At 44.3% G+C, this 21,957-nt stretch overlaps 1 protein-coding gene across 2 annotated transcripts; it reads left to right on the top strand.

The window, feature by feature from the left end:
- The first annotated feature begins 3,377 nt into the window (after positions 1 to 3,377).
- RAE1 (ribonucleic acid export 1) lies at positions 3,378 to 19,822 on the top strand. 2 transcript variants are annotated; one of them, XM_019748575.3, is made up of 12 exons: positions 3,378 to 3,575; positions 6,148 to 6,244; positions 6,804 to 6,908; positions 8,662 to 8,754; positions 12,558 to 12,644; positions 13,637 to 13,723; positions 13,844 to 13,915; positions 14,932 to 15,039; positions 17,164 to 17,270; positions 17,356 to 17,431; positions 18,011 to 18,205; positions 18,707 to 19,822. In XM_019748575.3, exons 2-12 carry the CDS (start codon positions 6,155 to 6,157, stop codon positions 18,791 to 18,793), a joined length of 1,107 nt encoding a protein of 368 aa, XP_019604134.1. In that variant the 5' UTR covers positions 3,378 to 3,575; positions 6,148 to 6,154; the 3' UTR covers positions 18,794 to 19,822. The 2 variants fall into 2 exon arrangements, with proteins under 2 accessions (XP_019604134.1, XP_074173342.1); XM_074317241.2 differs by lacking the exon at positions 3,378 to 3,575 and adding an exon at positions 4,032 to 4,202.
- Positions 19,823 to 21,957: the final 2,135 nt, after the last annotated feature.

Below are 21,957 nucleotides of genomic sequence, written 5' to 3'. Positions count from 1 at the left end.
GTCCCTGAGGCCAAGCCTGTGATGTGAATAATTATGTTATATTCCCTGGTCACATCAGAACTAAATATTTCATTTTGAGAATGTTCTGGTATACTGTTCATTTGACTTGTGAGACTATCAAAAATTCTAGAAAAATTTTTATAAATCACAATTTTTTTCTTTGAATTTATACTTTACATCTTCCATTAACATCTAAACATATCCTTAAACTTTGACAAGTTTTATAAAGGAGAAGATTGCTAACTTAGAAATGTATGATTAAACCACAAAATGTCTCGATCTGGATAAACTGTCCAAAGAGGAAGGAATGAAAAATCTACAAGTCATTAAAATTTGAAATAAATTTGAAAAAGGCTTTGCAGATACATTCAGTTTAGATAATTAAATTCACCTCAAGTTTATGATTGGAAATTTACTTAAAATAATTTTCATGTATTTGGGAAATGAAAGTGGAAAGAGAAAAATACACTATATTATATGCTAATAAAAATTAATGTTATTTGGAAATCATCTAGAATTCTAATTTTTAAGGTTTGTTACTAAAAAGGATTACTATAAAATAGGCAGCTATTGAAAATGGCAACTGACAACAGCTATCCCCTCTACTATCATCTACTGTATTTATCTTAAATATTTACATAATTTTAATCAAGAAAGAACATTTGGATTGGAATCTGTTTTTAATTAAAGTGAACAAAAACTAGTGCAACATGAAGGTGTTCAGAGTATCTTTCTTCCTTATGGGTTCATAATTATAACCTCATCAAATAGCTTATGTAATATCCCCAGGTTTCTGGGAAATTTAACTCTCATCAATGATGATGCTAAGTGATTTCAGAAATCATGATTTCATAGGAGAAAAAAAACCAAATGGGCAAAAAACACTCCAGGATTTCTATCTGACTTCAATTAATAGAATGTCTCCGTTGAACTGTTTGATATAGAGATCTGTTCGGTGGTGCTGAAAAGAAAAAATGCTTTCAAAGCAAAGCCACATGTACATGTACATTTTAAAAAATATATTTTTTTCAACATTAGTAAAGATCTGGATCACAAGAAAATGGTCCTGTAAAAATAAGCCAAGGTCGACCTCTGCTGGCAAAAGCTCTACTACTCTCTCAACTCCTCCCATTACTTGGGATGGACATTTCTTTAAGACATTTTCAAGTCACTGTTTTAAGGAATGGGGTTAAAGAGTCTGAGACACAACAAAAGAGGGTGGGGAAAACAGGATTTCTGTGTGAGACTGAGTCCTTGGCAGGAATCCATTTTGTATCATCAGCTTAGGATGCCCCCAATTCCTTTAAAAGCAACACTGGTGTGTGCTTCTTTGCAACCGGGCTATTAATATTTACACAACTTTAAACAACATATTTTAAAAATTTATTAAAGTTTCAGAAATAAAGATCACTATAAATGAAAAGGAACTGATGGAAAATTACAAATATATTCCATTTCTATTCACTTAGAAATGGAATATAAACTGTGTCGTCATTCATAAACATCCCGTGTGTAAAAACTGCAGAGGGGTTTACCAGTGCAATGACCAAAACTTAATTTTAATTATTTTTAATAATTTTTCACCTATAATCTATGGCTCAATAATCATCGCCATGGGCACAGATTGTAGCGATTCCCTTTCTTGTTTCTAGGGGGAGAAAATAGGACTCACCACAATCTACCATCTGTGGAGGTGTAGAGTCAGATTTGGGGGACAGGCTGCTCATCCCAATTCTGCTTCTACTCACTGCCCCTGTGGCTGGGACAAGTTACCAGCTGGCCTTGGTTTTATGGACTGGAAAATGGAATAACAATGATGGTACCTATTCTATAGAGTGACGATTAAATGAGATAATTCATGTCAAGCGTGTGTGTGAATACCACCCTTTAGAAAGAGTCAAGGGATGCTAGTTATATTTGGTGGAGCATGCGGCTGCTGCTGTTCCACTGACAGTATCTACAAAAGCAGCTTTTCAACAGAACCCTAAATAGCAGAAAGATTTGTTAAAGTAAGCTTATACAAGAATCTGCATCATAATAGGTGCGTCTGGAAGATTCCTCGGGCATAGAACAATATAACTCAACAAATATTAACACTGAATATACGTAAGACACTGCTTGGTGCTGCAAAGGGTATACATGGGAGTAAGACAAAGTTTAAAATCAAGGAAATTAGATGAGGCAAATACACTACGTTATGAGGCAGAATGTGATAAGGGTTGAGAGAGCTTGGAAAGCTTAAAGGAAGGATGCTATGAGATGATCCATTTCGGAGAGAATGGGTGAAAGTGTGGTTGAGGAGGGCATCCGTGTCAGAGGTGATTGCTGGGTTTTGCTCGTAGAAGAGTTAGGCACAGGACCCACTTCACTGGCTCTACTACTTACCAGCTGTGTGATCTCTGACAAGTCATGTTACCTCTCAGCCTCACCTTCCTTGTCTGTAGAATGGAGATTATAGCAACTATAGGACTGCTCTGGAAATTTCAGGAGGGGGTCATCTAGTGAACAAAATAACTTTTATTATTATTATATAGACTAGAGGTTCTCAATCTTGGGTGCATCTTAGAATCATTTGGGAGCCTTAAAAAAATATGAATTCCCTCAGCTCCACCCCAGGTCAACTAAATCAGAATCTGAGAGTGAGGCCCAGGCATCAGAGATTTAAAAAGCTCTCTTAGGTGATTCTAAATACCTGCCCCAGATCCTTGGTGCTCAACTGCGGTGCGTGGCCCAGCAACCCCAGCGGAGACTTCGCTAGGAATGTGGGTTCTCAGGTCCACCCTGGACTTACTGAATATGCTTTTTATGACAAGATCCCGCGGATCCTAAAGCTCCCTGCAGATATCAAGGCTCTTGGTATGCAGACCACACTGAGTAGGAAAGGGGAAGATCCAGTGCATGTATCTCAGGAGATGCCTTCCTCTTTTTTTCTCTTACACTTAGCAAAAGTCTTTCACGTATGTTACTTCACTTGAAACTAATTAAGAACAGCCCTGGAAGTTAGGCATCATTATCCCCATATTACAGCTGGAAACAGGTCCGGAGAGCCCCGGATGGCTCACGATACCCCACTCGCAAACAATGAAGCCAAGGCAGGAACTCGGGCAGCGTCTTGTCAACTTCTCAGAGGATGGCCTTGGACTTGACTTGACGGCGATCAGAGTTTTGTTTGACTTTGAATTCACTAGAGAAAATACTACCCTCCACCAGCCGAGGATGAGGACTTATCAAAGCGGACCCTCAGCAATGTAAACTTTCGACCAATCCGCAAACTGCTGGCAGAAGGACTTCCTCTCGGCGTCAACAGTGCTTCTGCGCATGTGCCTCCGCCTTGCGGCAGGAAGAGCCTTTTTTTCCTTGCCTTCCGGGCCAGACAGGAAGTGGCTCCGAGGCGCATGCGCGACGTCTCCACGGTGAATGGGACCGTTTCCTCCGCCGGCGTGAGAAGACCTCGGCCTCTCAAGATTCTGGTTCGCGTCACTTCGCCCTCGCCTCCTCCGCGCCGGAGGGCGTCGCAGGCTCCCGAGTCCCTCCCACTCCTTGCCACCGGCTTCCCGCCGCAACGCGACTCTCAGGTAGGCCCCGCACCGCCTTCTCCCGTTACCCGCCGCCATGGCGCCGTCGAGGCCGGGTCCCCTCGGTCGAGTGCGCCCGGCAGCGAGGTACTGGGGCGCGAGCCGGACTGTTGACGAACTTCGTTAGTGGCCCCTGGGAGTGACGTCAGAGTTGGAAGGGCCTTCGCGGTCACCTCGGGTCTAAAACCTCTCGTTTCTCTTGTGAGGCACCGGGAAGGGTCACAAGAGTTGATGGCAGCGACCTGCCACCTCCTCGGAGACCTTCCGTGACCGTTCTTCTCCCGAAGGGCGTCTCGTTTGAGTCTTTCCAAGCCGGGCTGCCTAGTTTCCTCCGTGGCACCGGCCACTCTCCGAAACGAAGCCTATGTTTGTGTCTCCCTGCGCCAGGTGTTTGTTACGTACATGTACACGCTGCCTCCACCACCCCGCAGGCAAGTGTGTGTTGAACCCCAGCCGCCCGGGGCCAGGCGCTGTGCTGAGCGCCGGGTGTGTGTTAGGGAAGCGCCCAGGCCGCGCTCCGCCCTTTGGGAGCTGGCATTGTCCTGGGGAAGAGCTTGATGGCGAACAAGAAATCCCCGATGGAGACGGGCGCTGTGAAGGAGACACGGGGATGCGATGGAAAGCCGGGTATGTTAGATTAGGAAGGCGGGGAAGCCTCTGAAGAGACGGCTTTAAAAACACCCCGGGACGTCTGACGGCGTTGTTAAAGTGTAACGTACCTGCTGTAACCCGTTTGTAGTGTACGTGTTGGTGAGTTTGGGGAGTTGAAAATACAGTTGTGTAAACATCACCACGTTTTAGAACATCTCTATCTCAAGTTCTTGGGAGGCACTTTTTCCACTGGGAGCTGGAGATGCCAACCGAGACCGCTGGAGGCTTGGGGGCAGGTGAAGGATCCCGGGCTGAAGGAGCAGCTAGTGCGAATGCTCCAAGGCTGGGATGAGCTTGCTGCGCTCACGTGCAGAAAGGAAGCCAGCAGAGCCAGCGTGGCTGGTGTTCAGGGAGGCGAGGTTGGGTGGCTTGGAGACAGGCGTCTTCTGAAGTTCTGGAGGGTTCCCGGCGTCCTGCATAACACGTGGTCCACATAGGCCGATTAGTGCTTGAATGAGCCTCGCTCGTCCCTGAGTCCATCGCTAATGGCAGAAATGTTCTCTGCCGGGTTGATGGCTGAAGAGGGGGAACTGTGTGTGTGACCTCACTTGGTTTTCATGCCCCTGTGAAGTGGGCATTAGTGCTTGTTTTTGTGGATGAGAAAACCAAGGTTAAGTCACCTGTCCAAAACCATACATATGGCTAGTCCCTGCGCTCTGATTGCAGAATCCTTGTCGTTGCTTTGTTTGCTCATGAGTTAACTGGTATTTCGAGTACATTCCTGAAACATTCAAGACAGAGGTAGTCGGCAAGCACTACGTCCTCACGAAGTCGCTTTCTGAGATATTAATGTGCTCATAGCTGTTGCGTTTACCTAGTATGTCTGCACTTGCTTATTTTTCATGAAGCTCGGGAAACTCAAATGCCTTTCCTAAAATCCTAGCAGTTTCCCCATTCTGTGTTGTCTTCTTTAGAGATGCTACCCTGTTAGTGAGTGTCACTCAGCTCCTGGGCTCCTTTGGGAGAGGTGACTGACGTTCGTGTGAAAATACGGTAACTTATGACAGAATGAAAATGTGGCATCAACACGTGAGTCGTCAGTATTATAACACATAGACTTTCTCCTTGCAAGGAAAGTTGTTTATTGTACACACTCTGGCCTAGACACTGCACTTTCTACATAGATAATCTGATTGGATCTGAGTTCCCCTGGAGAAGGTGTTAATATTCTGTGTTTGCAGAACAGGAAAATGAGGTCTCTTGAGAATAGGGGCCTAGCTCTGGTGAGTGGCATGGTCCAAACCCTGGTAGGCCTACCAGACCGCGTGCTCAAGAAAAAATTCAAAGTGGGATTCTTGCTGGTAAATGTCTAGACTTTTTGGTGCTCAAACAGACCAGACTGGGTTACTTTTTAAAATTTCTCCTGCAAAGAAATTGCTGAATCGCAGCCAGGACTGGTTGCTTTTGTAAGTATAATAACATCATGCGGAGATATTGACCGAAACCAGCCTGCAGAAATAGTAAGAAGAAAGTGGACCCTCACTAAGGGGGACCCTGGAATAATGGGGCCTTCGGCTGGCTTTCTGTTGTGTTTCTGGTGCTCAGCTTAGTGTCTCTGTGTCAAGAATGAGCGAATTGATTTTCTAGCTGGTGACTGAAAAAGTACTCTGCTGTAATGCGTCAATATTGGTTTATTAATGGAAAATGCGAAAAGGAAACTGCATGTGGGGTGGATGGGAACTCGCTTACATTTACATTTTTCTATAAATCTAAAACTACTCTAAAATAGAAAGTATATTTTAAAAAAATACTCTGCTTAGCATATGCGCGTATTTAGAGCTTTTCAAAAGAAAGAGACCTGGCATCAAGCCATTTAGACTTTATTTCCCTTCTGTAACTTTTAATTAGCTTTATATTGCCTCTCAGTGATATTTGTTACTTAAGAAAGGACCTGTCCTTAATATTGTCCATTCTTTTTTAGGGTCAAAATGAGTCTGTTTGGTACAACCTCGGGTTTTGGAACTGGTGGGACCAGCATGTTTGGCAGCACAACCACAGACAACCACAACCCTATGAAGGTACCAGAGGGGGCTCCGCAGGCTTGAGTTTCCCCCGGCAGTGACCGCGGGAAACACCGACATAGCTGAGAGCCTCCTTTGGGTGAAAGCTCTGAAACTTTGTCTAGCCGCTTTCACAGACATTGGAGCACAGAAACTGTGTCCCCTGGACTAGTGTCCTGTTCCCCCTGACTTTCCCAATCACCAGAATCGGCCGAGGTGCTTGTTAAAATTGCAGGTTCCCAGGGCCCGGCCCACACTGTTGAAATCAGAAGTTCCCCGGGGCAGGGGGCAGGTGATACCTCTGATGAATCCCTTTGGGACAGGAGGGCGCTGGTGGGCCGTCGCCTGGAAACGCGGGTGTGGGCATTTCAGGCAGAGCACTGCTTCTAGTCCCAGCAGTGCTGGCACTTTCACTGGTCTCTTCACTTCCTTTTCTGTCAAAGTAAGACAAATCTAATTCGGTTAGTTCTTGAGCACACAAGGAAAGTCCACTCTGAGGTGTTCAGTGAGAAAGAAAGCAATTTTGAATGAAATTGTGATGATGCATACATTTTAACATTGGCTTTCTCCCTCCCAGGATATTGAAGTCACATCCTCTCCCGAGGACAGCATTGGTTGTCTATCTTTTAGCCCACCAACCTTGCCAGGGAACTTTCTTATCGCAGGATCGTGGGCTAACGATGTAAGTGCCCCTTAAATGCGTGTTCCGTGGGTCCTGTCTTTTCGTATGGGCAAGGTTAGCTTTCCTTTTGGCGCCATCCTTGCCAAGCAAATGAAGCTGAGTTTAAGTTATTCCTGGCCCTTTCCTAGACGTTCCTGCTCTTGTCCAGTATCTTGGAGTGTATTCCCAAATCAAATGTAGTGTTCACTGAGAATGAATGTTGTCCGTGGTGGTATACGCAAATTTTCCTTCTTGGTATCCTGGAAGTGTTCTTCAGGCATATGTTAAACTTTTTCAAGTTTAGATATAGCACAGATTCTGCACAGACATTATTCTTACCTGTTACACACAAAAAAGAAAGACAAAAAAATCATAGTGTACCAAAAAAAGATAAAAGCTGGTAGAAAAATCAGCAAAGGATCTGAAGGGGCACTTCAGAAAAGGAGTTCAAGGGGCCCGTGAAACTTGAACCATTCAACCACACTTACAATCAGATAAACGCAAATTTACGTGATAGACTTTTTTTTTCTATCAACTTAACAAAAATAAAACATCTAAAAGACTTGTGCTTGGTGCTGGCAAGGATAAGCTAAAGCCTGACGTGCACTACTGGTTAGTTATGTAAAGTGCTGCAGCTCTTCAGAAGGGTAATTGGCAGTATTTATCAGAAATCCTTAAGTTTATATACCCTCTCAGTGACTCCCCCTTCTGGTGTTTGAGGAGGGGCTCTGGTGTGTACTTTCTGTGTGTAACTGGATTAATCTCTACAGCAGCTAAAGCACTGTGAACCTACTGTCATCTCTAGCTTATGAAACTTGACGTGAGGCTTAGAGTAGTCAAGTAACTGGCCCAGCGCTCGCGTCTGAGTGGCAAAGCCAGGATGCTGATCCACACAGTTGGCTGGGAATCTGCTCCTAGCCACGACCCGATAACTGCCTCGTTTGAAAAGATCTTCATGTGTGAAAATTTAGAAAATTGTAATATCTACTAGCAATGGTAACTTTTGGTATGTCCGTATGATGGAATACCATTTTAATAGTTTTGGGGAAAGTTTCTGCAACCGGGAGTCAGCAGTGCAGCGAGGGGGTTTGGGGAGGGGAACAGCGGGGAAGGAAGATAGTCATGGTTGAGCAGGTTTGGTTTCTACATGTAGTTTTTGGAGAGACTTCAGTTGATTCTTTGCTTAAAAAATGTTAGAAGAATGTTTTTTGGCAACTAATGCAAGTGAGAAAAGCTGCAATTACCAAAGTGAAGATACTGTATAATCTAGTTTTTGAAGAAAATATATGTGCATAGAAGGACTGAAAGCACACTGAACTATCAACTCTGGTTTTCAGGTGGGAGGAAGGTGGTTTTTATTTCCTTGTATTTATGAAGTCCCTAAAATGCATTACTTTTATAATCAGGAAAATGATGATATAAAAAGTCAAAGTAAAGTATTCTGAGAAGAAAGGTAAGTTCCACTTCGGTCTTGATTCTCTGAATGGTAATGGATGGCATTCTACTTTAGCAGATAGGTATAGCTCATAGCGGTGATGAGAAAATAATCTGCAATGTTAGGTGAAGGCAAAAGAATCTGGTTTAATGGCTTAGAAATAACAATAGGAAAATAGCTACTTGCATATACTTTTCAATTGCTTTATTCTTGAAGTTAGATACTTAGGTTGATAAGAGAAGTCCATGTGTATTTCAGTTGTACCCCATTAGTTTTTAGGTGTTAAATACATGTACTTTATCTAAATTTCTGTGTCGGCATTAATTTGTCTTACTGTAGGTTCGCTGCTGGGAAGTCCAGGACAGTGGGCAGACGATACCAAAAGCCCAGCAGGTGCACTCTGCGCCTGTGCTAGACGTGTGCTGGAGCGATGTGAGTCTCACTCCGTGCTTCTGTTTTCTTCTGTGAAGGATTCAGAAGAGCTGTGTATTTTCTGGTGTTATGTAATCCAAAACACAAACAGCTTGTATACACATTGCAGGAGTTCTAAGCTTCTGAGTGTAAATGCAGCAGTTTATTGATGTTCCTCATGTGGTAGCTTTAGCTTTAATCTCTCTGAAAGCTTTTCTTACTTCAAAATCCATTATTGTATTGGCACGGTACCCTGAATGAAGGATCAGATGATTTCTTGAAACCTTTCCTACCTTTAAGATGCCATGGGCTTACGTTGTTTTAAAATGTACTATCTCAGAAGATAAATCGTAGGGGGTGAAAATGACCATCTGCTGTTGTTAAACATTTGAAGTCTTTTGGTTTCTTTCCTCCCTGATCCTTGAACATCAGCAATGTGAGTGAACATGTTCAAATTTATTTGCCTCTGTGCTTCGCTTCTCCTTCCTTCTTTCCTTCCTTCCTTCTTTCCTTTTTTGTGTTGGTGTTATTGTTGATTGAGGAGAAGTTAAGGAAAGGACTATTTACAGAGAAACCAATAGAGAAAGTGAAGTACCTATGGCAAGCCACAGGAAAAGCTGTAGCTATTGGCAGGGGCGGCGGGGGGGACTGACACCCAGCCCTTCTCCTCCTGGTGGCTGAACCCAGCAGCAGTGAGAAAACAAAGGGGCCTGACTGACAGTCAGTGGCAGATAGATGTACCTCCATGCAAAGGAGGCTAAGCCTCAAGGTCCCTCCCGGGCCTCATAGGCATTTTTTGTCAGCTTAATTAGATGTGACTTGCAAACAGTAACACTGAATCTTTGCTAGTGTATAATTCTTTCAGTTGTGAGAAGTGCGTAGAGTTGTGGTCAAAATAGAGAACAGATCCATTAGTCCCCAAATTCCCTCCTGCCTTTTCATAGTCATACCTCCTCAACTCCCAGCTCCTGGAAACCACTGATGTGTTTTCTGTCCCTGTAGTTTTGCCTTTATCAGAATGTCATATGAACAGAATCCTGTAGCGTGTAACCTGAGTCTGGCTTGTTTCACTCAGAAAACGCATTTGCGACCCGTCGAGGTTGTGGTGTCGGTCATAGTTTGTCCTTCTTACTGCCGATCGGTATGTGCTGTCTGGAAGTATCACCATTAGTTCACCACCGCCCAGTACAAGGACCTTTGGGGTGTTTCCCATTTTGATCATCCTGAATAGTGCTGCTGTAAGCATTTGTGTACAGCGTTTCTGTGAACCAGAGTTTTCGTTTGTCTTGGGTAAATGGTAGTTGGCTAGCAGGTCCTATGGTAAGTTCTGTGTTTGACTTTGTGGGAGACACCAAGCTGCTCTAGTTTATGTTGTCATTTTAAGTTACAGCATGTATTTATGCAGTCTCATTTAGCTTATTGATAAAAACTGATTCTATTTATAAACATTTTGAGGTAGTTTAGGAGCCAGAGTTTCTCCCTTTACGATATTAGCTATGACAGGATTCTCTAAGGCATTTTTATCATCTGTAAGGTGTATTCCTGACGTATCTGATCGAGTTACTATGACACTAATAATAGATATAAGAAAACATGCAAAGTGATGCATTTTTTACAGATAAAACTTATTTTTAATTTACATGTGGGAAAATAGCAACTTGAATAGATTTTAAATATTGCTATTTTATTTTGCCTGTCTTTCTTTGCTGATCTGGTGGCAGATCAGAATTGTAAAGTTTCTGATAAAGTATGATAAGAAGCAGAGTTAAGTGACACAGGGATTGTTTCCCAAACGTTACTGAGCGGCTGTTGGCATTTACACAATGAATGCAGCTTACGAAGTTTGGGGAGGATGCCGTGAACGCTTCATTAAAGGGCAAGAATTGAGCGGAATGTTGAGAGAAAAGGGAACCTCGTGCCTGTAGCTTTTTGAGCATCGTCTCATCCAGTCCAGGCCTCGGTTCAGATTTCAGCTCTATCTCCTCCAGCGTTTTGACTTTGGCAGGGTACATCACCTTTCTGCATCTGTTTCTTCACATATAAAGTGAAGATAATAACTACAACAGATAATAGCATTCTTTATTTCAACAAATAGTTAGCAGGCACCTCTAGTATGCTAAAGCACTGGGGATCCAGTGGACATCACAGGAGGCAAAGTAGGTAAGTCCTGTGCTCGCGGAACTCGTGCTCTCAGGACAGACGCGAACACAAAAGGATTTCAGAGAGTGGCAGTCTATGACAGCCAGACCTAATCTGCATGGTGCCTGTGACGGAGCGCCTAGGTACTGGCCTGAGGGACATAGCAAGTGAATGGCTGAACCCAGACCCAGACTGCCTGTCTCCAGAGCCCGTGCCCTGGACAGCCTCCCTCATAGCGGCTTCCAGGAAGAGCATGAACTAGCCTGGGGGAGGGGGAAGGGCATTCCAGGAGAGGAAACCACGTTTGTAAAGGCACAGAAGCACCAAAGAGCCACAGTTCCTTTTGGGGCAGAAAAGGCTAACTTGGTGAAAGTGGTTCTTCAGGATTCCAAGGACACGGTTGCTGTGTGGCAGAGCAGGTCGGCCTCAGAGCAGCTGGGTGAGCACTTACAGGTAGCATTTCTCTGGCCTGGTCGGCCTGTTGACAGATTAGCCTCTCTCTGTCCAGTGGGATGTGGCGTGCTGCTCCCCCCAACCCCCATCACAGTGCTGATCACAGCTGGGAGGGTCGGTATTTTATAACAAGACTCAGGCCAGTGTTTCAGCCAGCATCCTTACATGAGTATCTTTCCAAGGACATCCTTATAACTTCATTAATGGAGAAGCAGGTATTATTTCAGATGGAGACTGGTGATTTCACATGGGAAGAAATATTTTGACAGGGGAGGATGGTGGTCAATCTTTGAGCTATGGAACCAGAAATGAAATAGTTGGCACTAGCGATCAGCAGACTATGGCCTCGGTGCCAAATGTGCCCCATGGCCTATTTTTGTAAACAGTGTATTGGAACACAGCCACACTCATTCATTCACATAATGTGTATGGCTGCTTTCAAGCTGTAGTGACCGAGTTAAGGAGTTGCAACAGAGAACTATACAGACTTAAATATTTACTAAAGAAATGGCCCTTTAAGAAAAGATTTGCCAACCACTGGTCCAAACTTTTCCATTTAGTACTTTTTAATAATTATCTTGTACTTCATATTTGTCTGACCTACTTTATGACTTCTGTATGTGAATATTTTACAAACCATTACACAGTGAGTGTAGTTTTATTGCATGCTTTTTGGAATGATGCTAATATGGAGCTGAACAAAACTAACAAGTATAGATGTATGTGTGTATAGAGAGAAAGGAAATGTGGCAAAATGTGTATAATTGGTGAATCTAGATGAAAGGTTTACAGGTATTCATTGTTTTATTTTTGCAACTTTTGTGAGGGCTTGAAATTGATCAACATTAAAAAAAAAAAATTAAGTGGCCTCTGGTACTACACATAGATACACGATATGCAGAGTCTTTTCCTGAAGGATATGTCAGTGGCCCGTGACTGCCTCTGACAGGACAGCTAGGGTCGGGTGGGAGAGAGACAGTTTTCATTATATAACTTTTAAGTGCCATTTGAATTTGTTTTATCCTGTTTACATACCATCTCTTGGAAAAATAATAAAAAATAGAGCCGAAAATGTGTTTTGTATGTAACAGTGTAGTTTACAATATGGTAGCCTCAAATAACTGGAAAAATAAAAATTGCAGAACAAAACCTGCCTGAATATGTTCAGCCTAACATCTAAATATGCATATAGATTTTCTTTTTCTTAGAATAACAGATTTTTTCCATTTTAGGATGGGAGCAAAGTATTTACGGCTTCTTGTGATAAAACTGCCAAAATGTGGGACCTTAACAGTAACCAAGCAATACAAATTGCACAGGTAATAGAAACTTGCCCTCTAAAAAGGGCTGGTGCCCGGGGTTGTGATGACTCTTCAATTATAACTATAATTCTCGATTACAGAAAAGATCAGTTTGACTATACCAAATTTATCAGTTAGATTTAAGTATACCAGAAACCCCCCCTTTCATACAAAAGTAACACCAGATTTGTATCCGTTCTCATTCCTACTAGTCTTTCACAGATGGTTTTATCTTGGGTCTCCACTCCGTGTGGGTGAGGATGGCACCATGAGGAGTTAGTGACTTTAAATCTGTAAAAGACAGATGTTCCAGGTGGCCCTCAGCGTTCACGTGCTGGACATCCCAGCAGCTGTGAGAGGCTTCCCTTGTACCAACGCGTTTGGTCGCTCATTCACCCGGCCAGGATTGAACACATGCCTGCTGTGTGCCAGGTCCTGCTACTAGGGAGAGAGGTACAGCCGTGAGAGGAGCCCTTCCACATGCCCCTCGAGCTCTGAGAGTCTCCTCAGGGACAGCGGGCAGGTTCTGTGTGAAGGCTGCCGAGGAAGGCGGAGGTAGCAAAGCGGAGCGGGCCTGGAGCCACAGCGTCTGGCCTGCTGAGGAGTAGCCCGTGGAACCGAAACATTCTCAGGAAGGCACCACATGCTCTAGAGCACAGTGCTGTGTGTGAGAAGCATGTCCTTGATCTGTGGATTCATGTCACATCAGTAAGGAAGTAAACGGTGGTGGAGTTCCCTGCTGGTTACTTCTGAGCATCTCCCTAGGGAGGGGTGACTTTCACTCATATGCTAGTTAATTATGGGTGAAATCAAACTTGAGAACGGAAGGTAGATAAACGCTCTCATGTTACACTGAATGTTTTGCTCATGGGGAAGGGCTAAGATTTCCTTTTTGTTTGGTATGACGTCAATATTTAAATTAGTGCCTTCTCTTTGGATTTTCAGTACTAAAGCTGTTCAGCACATTGTTACATTTACCTTCATCTGTTTTGGTTTTGTCTTGTTGAAAGCATGATGCTCCCGTTAAAACTATACATTGGATCAAAGCACCAAACTACAGCTGTGTGATGACCGGGAGCTGGGATAAGACTTTGAAGGTACATATACTACACACTGTTGAGGACCGCATGGCCCAGCCAAGATGGCACTTCTGCATTTACTCCACTCTGTGGGCTTTAGCTCTGAGGGTTCACTTCCTGGCTTTTTTTTTCTTTTAGTTTTGGGATACGCGATCATCAAATCCAATGATGGTTTTGCAACTCCCTGAAAGGTGTTACTGTGCTGACGTGGTAAGGAATAGCTAACAATACCTATTTCCTTTAAAACATGAAAGCATTTTTTATGCTATCCCTCGACTTTAGTAATAGCTGCATGGGGTGTAGTTCATCGCCTCAGTCATCTCAAAGCAGGAGAATTGTGTGCTGCATTTGTTCCTGAATTACTGAAAACTAGGTGGCAAGGGTTTTGGTTACTTGTTTTTCAAATACTAAATTAGTGTAAAAGTAATTGCGGTTTTTGCAGTTATTTTTAATCTTTTAAACCACAATTACTTTTGCACCAACCTAATATATCGATAGCTATGTGCCATCAGTATGTGACATTTATCGTGCGGCTATAGGAAAACGAGCAGTAACTTCCTGGTGTACGCTAGATCTTTGGGGACTGTCTGAGTGGGAGAGAAACTGAAGAACTTTCTCCGTCTGTTTAGTCATAAGGCTTAAAGTTTTGTACCATCTGCCCCAGTAATTCCACTGGTAGGAATTTGTCATGAGAAAAATAAAGATTCAAATGGTCTTTGTTATGTGTAATATAGTGAAACATCGGACATGATTTCATGGGACAACGAGACAGACATGGTTTAATGAACTCTGTAGTAGGTTCACTGGAGAGACTGTCAGACGGTCACTACTAGTATTCTTGGAATACACACTCTGAGTTAATGATACAGGTTACGTAAAAATATACACGTATGTATGTATAATGCTCAGAAAAAAGACTGGAGTGAAATATAGCGTAATAGTATATCGTCTAAGTATTCACATATTTTATAGTTTTAAAAAACAAGTAAAAATATATGAATCTTCTACTTTCAAATACGATTTCTCTAGGTTTTCATGAAACATGTTGATAACATTGGATTTTTAAACAAAGAAAAAATTCAGGCTTATTTTTGTGACTCTAAAAAGTTGATCCAATGCTTTGGTATAAAAAAAGCACACTTCTGGCTGGGGAGGATGGGAATAATACAAAATAAAGAGCACAGTCCTTTATTTCCAGCATGTGTCTGCTTTCCTCCATGTCCTAGATATATCCTATGGCCGTGGTGGCAACTGCAGAGAGGGGACTGATTGTTTATCAATTAGAGAACCAGCCTTCTGAATTCAGGAGGATAGAATCTCCACTGAAACATCAGGTGAGTCATAAGCCAATCAAGAAGCATGTATGTAGCACCTGTCATACGCCTGCATGTGGAGTAAACTTGTACTTTTAAACACCTGTAAGTGTTTTCAAAGGGAGTGACTCTGAGGATACAAATATTTAGTGAGTGAATATTCTCTGTCTCTAGATAAGCCCCCCTTTCCTGTCCTCCCCAAACTTGCCCCTGGATAGTTGGATGCCACGGAAGAAAATTGCGCCTCAGTGGGTTGGTTCCATTGTGAATAAATGCATAGCTTTCAGCTGTGCCTTCATCATGTCCAGACGGTCACTAGGTTTTCCTCTTCGGCTCAGTCTTTCACTTGCCATGGACTCTTAGATCTTTTTTAGTCTCTTCAACTCCTAGACACTCCCTCCTGTGTCTCAGTGCAGATCAGCTCCTACTGAGAAAAAAAGCTGGTGGTCGGGAACTTCCTCCTCTTCCTCCTGCTGAGTCTGCAGTAGAAAGCTGCCCGCACCTGCACTTTCCCTGCCCTTTCCCACATGTTCGGTGGGACAGTGTTCTCCAAGACAGTGTTGTGGTGGGACCCCCACCCCCACCCCCCGACCCTCTCGGGAACCTTAGGCTGTTGATCACCCACCTCCTTCCTGTATCTTCAATCTCTCGCCCTGTTCGTACTTCTCCATTAGCACTGAAACATGCTCAAGTCTAATTCATCCATGAAAACAAACCTCTCTTGACCCTGCACCCTCCTCCAGTACCACTAGATCCTCTTTTCCCTTCACAGTTGAGTGACAGTAAGAGTTTATACCTGTGCCCTGCTCCATTCCCTCCCCCACAGGAGTCAGCGGGCTCTTACAACCACACATCGGACCTGCCGCACCCCTGCTCTCAGCTCAGTACTGACTGCTCATTGCCCTCTGGGTAAATCCCAAACTCCTTGATAAGACCTAGTCTAGTCTGGCTTCACTTCCTGCCACCCCTGCTAGGCAGCCTGGCCTTTCGTTAGTTATGGGACGGATGCCATGAGTCTTCGCATAGGGTCACTGTATAGTTATGTTCTTGTAAGTTGCACCCCTGGAGTTGTGCGGTTCCTGGTCTGTGCATTAGATGCTGTGCTGAGCTGGGGGGCACAGCTCGACCAGCCGTGGTTCCTCCTATCCTCTAAGAACTTAGAGACGCTTGTCTCTTAGTTAATGTTTTCTTTATTCACAGAAGTAATGGGCTTGCTATTGAAAAAAACAAAAAAAGGCAAATATTCCACAAAGAGAACTAGCGTACAATTTTCCACATAGGAAATTTGCATGCTCTGGCATCATGATAACAGAAATGGCTCTTCACCTTCGTCTAGTGTGGTTTAGCCCCCAGGCCCTGGTCCTGCCCCAGTACCTGACTGAACTCACAGGAGTCAAAATGCCCAGTTTGGGGAGTAGGTGGTCATGTTGGTTAGGCCAGAAGGCAGAAGTGAGGACCCATGTGTGCCTCAGCCCCTGCTCCTCTGCCCCAGGAGGCTGGGTCGTGGGCTTTCTGTGGGGTCTTTTGTAGACTCCAGGAAACCCTCCGTTGGGTCCCCAGACTCAGTGTTGGATCAAGGGCAGAGTGTCACATCTGCATAACATGTTCATGGTTTAGAAAGTGCTGGCCCAGCCGCTGACCCACTTGACCTTTGTTCCCCTGTGATCGCCAGGCAGACGCTACTTCACTTTCCTGCTGGGGAAGCGGAGGCACAGAAACACGGGGTGACTTGATGAAGGGCGCCCACCTAGTCAGTGGTGGGCTGCGAATCAGAACGATATGTCTTGCTCCCCACGAGGTGCCAGCGCTAAAATGGGAACTGGTGGAGGTCCCAGGGGGATGCGCTGCTGGGGTGATGGCTAGGCCTTCAGAGGGTGGCAGAGGAAGAACGAGCAATTGGGTAGAAGCATGTGCTCTGCTGTTTATCTATAAAATCATGTGGCTGAATACAAGTGGCTATTAAACAGTTACTAGGAAATAGTGCTTAGTGGAGGAAGAGAAGTATCTTCTTTATCACATTTGAGTAACACGTTTCTGGTTCTTCTAAAACCCAAACATGGGGTAAAAATCAGTTACCTTCAAATTAGTGATGAAATGTTATGTTTTACATTGTGATAATATACTTTTCTGTTTTTCTTAAACTAGCATCGATGCGTAGCTATTTTTAAAGACAAACAGAACAAGCCGACTGGTTTTGCCCTGGGAAGTATCGAGGGGAGAGTCGCTATTCACTACATCAACCCCCCAAATCCGTAAGTGGGACACGATCAGCTTGCAAGTTTTCACTTGAGGCTTTGTTTTTTTAAAGGAAAACTTAGTTGGGCCTTTGTTTTTCAGTGCCAAGGATAACTTTACCTTTAAATGTCACCGATCTAATGGAACCAATACTTCAGCCCCTCAGGACATCTATGCGGTATGTTTTAGAACTTTAAACTTGACAATGCAGCAGAAAGTAGGCTTGGAGGGGAAGCTGAGTCATTACGGGATCAGAAAAAATCATTGTGTCATCAAGTGAGTTCTCATCTGGAGATAAATGGCTTATACTGTAGGTTTCAGTTTTCTGTTTTTATGAACATGTTGACTATCTTTGTTCTCTATTTGCTTCTGAATGCAAGCTTCAGACTTTTGGAGGAGAGTCTCCCCTCCTTCATGGTGCTGGTAGACAGTTTATAGACTTAGCTATTAATAAAAACCGAGAATTCTGTTTGCTAAGCAAGAAAATGTCATTTTCCTGAGGTTCGGGCCATGGTGTCACTAACTGCACAGTTGTTAAGTTCTGTGACTCGTGTTCATACCAAGAGACAAGATTCAGTTCTGGGCTGGCAATTGGTCTGGAAGCGTGGCTGGTTTGTCCTGTGCTCGGCAGGCAGCCAGCTCGGACCACAGGACTGTCCGTGCGTTCTCTTTCCTAACTGAAGCAAGAAGCACACATTGGCCAAACGGATTTCTCCTTCCTGTCTCTACTTTTCATCATGCATGTCAATCTTTACAGGTGAATGGAATCGCATTCCATCCTGTTCACGGTACGCTTGCAACTGTGGGATCTGATGGTAGATTCAGCTTTTGGGACAAAGATGCCAGAACAAAACTAAAAACTTCAGAACAGTTAGATCAGCCGATATCAGCTTGCTGCTTCAATCACAATGGGAACATATTTGCGTATGCTTCCAGCTACGACTGGTCCAAGGTGAGGGTCCCCGGGCCCACTGCACCCCTCATGGGCACAAGCGGGCACACTAACCACCACTCACTCGTATTTCCCCTTCTCGCTCGGTCTGTGGGGCAGCTCGCCCTGGGAGGAGCCCTTGCCCCTGGGAGGTCAGAGGTCTCCTGTCCCGGGAAACCTGAGGTCAGAGGTAATCACCCACCGGCGCCCAGGGGCCTTGCTCCCCGAGGGCAGCCATCATGGCTCGAAAGTGGCAGCAGGTTAAAAAGAGTCAACACCTGAAAGACAAACTCCTCCAAGGTGGGACACTGAAGACAGATTTCCACCAAATCCTCAGGCTCATCTCTGAGGACTGAAGTTTTTGTTTACCCTCTGGCTCTCCTCTCCATCTGCCTGTTTAGTTCCTTCAGAGAGGTTTCTGCTTCATGCCTGTAGCACAGGACTTGGCATACAGAAAGTGCCCACAAAATGCTAACTTTTGCCTTTTCATAATAAGATCACTGTGTTTTTTTCCCCCTTTAGGGACATGAATTTTATAATCCCCAAAAGAAAAATTACATTTTCCTGCGTAACGCAGCTGAAGAGCTGAAACCGAGGAATAAGAAGTAATGGCGGAGACTGGTGGGCTGTCAGAGTTGTTTGCTCTCCACGCTGCCTCATCTGTACGAATTTGGATCCCAGCTTTTGGAGGGTTGTCAGCCATGGATGTGGATTTCAGCCCCTGGGGAAAACAATGGCACTGTTTAGCAGTCAGGGGCCCAGCGGGCCGCAGCAACTGTTAGTCTCTCCATTCCACTGCCCGATACAGATTTCCTCTGTAGCTCAGGGGGGTGGTGTCTTTGTAGAAGTTAGATTCATGGGCGGCCACCAGGATTTCACAGAGCTTCGTTCAGCAATGTCTGTGTTAGAGAACGCTGGGAAACATTTCATGAACCCTGTACTGTACTTTGTAATAAAGCATTCTGAAGGCTGCCTGCTAAGCTCCCTTTGTCCATCTTCCCGCCCATCCCGTAGGCCCTGAAGGGGCCATCATGTGCTGCAGCATTGTTGGGTTTTCATTTGTGACTTCTCATGCCCTTTGGGAAATGCAGAGATCTTGCTCCTTAGGAAATGGAGTCCTGAGCTGTGACTCTACCACATGCGGTGTCTAGCAACCTCTCCAACCACTGGTGGGCGGTTTGAGTGCGGTTTTCTCTTCCCTCCTTCATTCCTGTCTCCACCATCCCCGGTGCTTTTTGGCTACGCTGGGCAGCTGTTCCTGGTGACTGAAATGGGGAGTGTCCTTGTGCTGAGGGACAGGCCTCTGGGCGTGTTTGTGTGGCCTTCAAGTCAGAACCCACGTTCCTGGCATGGGAAGTGCTCTTTACTTGTGCCCCCGGTAGTGGTAGTTTTGGGGTGCTGCTTTGTTCATGTAATTTACAATTCCTGATTGGTAAGTACCAAATGAAATTCGGCTTAATTCATGTTTGACTTTTGAGTCTGTTGCTGTGTTCTTACCCTGTGATCCCAAATGCTTCTTATGCTTTACCGTTCGGGGCTGATATGTAAAGTAACTTGCTGAGTCTGGAAATCTGGTGTCGATAATGTAAGATGTATTTCCTACTCAAAAAGCAATGAAAATAAAATGTTTTGCTGGAAGAGGTTGCCTCCATGGTTTAAATTCTTTGGTAGTGGGATCACAAATGAATTCAGACCCATTAACTCTTTGGCTCTGTCTTTTAGCCTGAAAAGTTATTTTTGGGAGAGAAAAGGGCAGGTACTGTTAGAAAAAGAAATCTGAATTTTCAAGTTAATTGTTTACAGCTTGTTTTCCCCTCCCCGTTATGAGTCAGCCCTGTGGCTTTGGGATCTGTTTGCCCAGGTAGATAGAGCAAGTGGGAAAGAGCTGTGAGGAGAGCGAAGCTTGACTGTCTCAGCAACCAGCTTTCGTTAGAGGTGGGAATAGATTTACAGCTTTAGTTGAGCCCTAGCGTCATTATTCTTTTTACAAGCTATGGTTGAAAATGACCACAAAATAATAAATCTAAGTCGTGAGGATTTTAGAGTGTTCTTTCCCATGATTGCGCCTTGCCACATTACCAAGGGGATAGTTTATGTAATTGGCAAATTTGAAACATTTGCCCAAGTCTCAGGTTGGCCTCCTGTGGCCAGAAGCAGGAGTGAGGGAGCGAGGGCCTCGTTGCCCACCAGGAGCTTAAAGCGATGAGCCAGAAGGTATTTGTGGAAATCACTAAACTTCTTAAGATACTTGTTTTCATGTTTCCTAAGGTTTAGGGGGTCTTGAAATCTCCATCTTCAACTTCCGTGCCCTAAGGGCACCATACTGTATGTTGCATACAACAGGTGCTCAATAGGTGTTTGTAAGTCTGATGGCATCTACTTCAAAAAGAAGTGTAATCCTGACTTAATGTGAGGTCATTCTGCCTTTAAAAATTTACTGGCTACCCAGTTAAAAATAGAACAGAGGCTCCAAACCTCGGAAAAGACGTGTTAGGTGGTTCACTTATGTTTTCCCAACATATGAGAATTTTCAACGTACAGAAGAGAGATTTACAGCGAACATACACCTACCACCTGGATTCTACGGTCCACATTTTGCTTTCACTTGATTCTTCCGTTTGGTTTTGCCAGGCTTTTGTCCTCCGTGTTGGTAACACCACTTTCTTGGTTATTGAGTGTGGACGCGAACGGGTGGAGAGGACTACGTGTTCAGCTTTAGGAGTTGTATTCAGGAGCGCTTGTCTCCGTTCCTGTCATGTTTGGTCTGACCCCGTGTTCTAGGGGGGGCAGGTCCTGGAAAAAGCATGGAAATGTGCTTTGTGTGCATGCCCGTGCCTGTGCCCGCCCCAGTCGGGTCTGCTGACCCTGCCCGCCTAAACCCCCTCTAGGGTGGCTCCATCTGTCACGAGCGTGGGGGTTGGCAGGCGATGTGAGCATGGGCTTACTGCAGTGAGGGACTGTCCTTCATGAGAAATGGCGACTCAGGCGCGCGGCCGTGGGTTAGCGGGCCAGTTCCCGCAGGTTTCCCAAGCACACGGCCCGGCTTTCATTGTCATTTGCTTCCTTTTCTTTAAAGCGATCCACGTTTTAAAAGCATAGTTGCCTTTCAAAAGGACATTTGTTGTTGCCATAAAGTTAGAGAAAAGAATTCAAGTGTATGGAAAATTAATATCTTTTGCCCAAAGTGGTACTCCTAAAAATTAATACAATGAAAATGAAAGAATATTAGGTTGGTGCAAAAGTAATTGCTGTTTTTGCAATTTTTTTTTTCATCCTTTGAAACCACAATTACTTTTGCACCAACCTAATAAATACGAGCCATGAAATAATACAAGACAACATGTACCACCAAAATCACCTTCAAGGGACAAACATACCTCACTGGGAAATTCTGTTAAGGTGATGTTATTTTATGTGTTGTAGCCTACTTGGTAGAACCCATCTGCCTTTTAGGGGGTGATGTGGGGAAAATTTGTTTTTGGTGCAAAATTTGAGTTTCCTTTGAAGGAGGGGCTTTGTAAGACAGGAACCAAACACATGTCCCACGAAAGCCAGCATTTTCCAGATTAAATCATGACCCTTTTGCTGGTTGTAAAATAACTATAGTTGCAGCTAGTACTTTTTTAAAAATGGGTGTCACAGAAGATACAGATTATTCCAGCACATCGCACACGGTGATGGTAGTACTGTTTTGCATGACGTAATGTGTGTTTGTGTGTGTAATAAGCATTACATATTTTACTATCCTGGGTTGGGATTTCTGTCCCTGTTGC

This window comes from Rhinolophus sinicus, chromosome 13 (genome assembly GCF_057876585.1).
Source record: "Rhinolophus sinicus isolate RSI-liver-muscle chromosome 13, RSI-T2T, whole genome shotgun sequence".
Taxonomy (NCBI): Eukaryota; Metazoa; Chordata; class Mammalia; order Chiroptera; family Rhinolophidae; genus Rhinolophus; species Rhinolophus sinicus.
The sequence above is the reverse complement of the archived record's forward strand: the minus strand, read 5'-3'. Positions and strand labels throughout refer to the sequence as shown.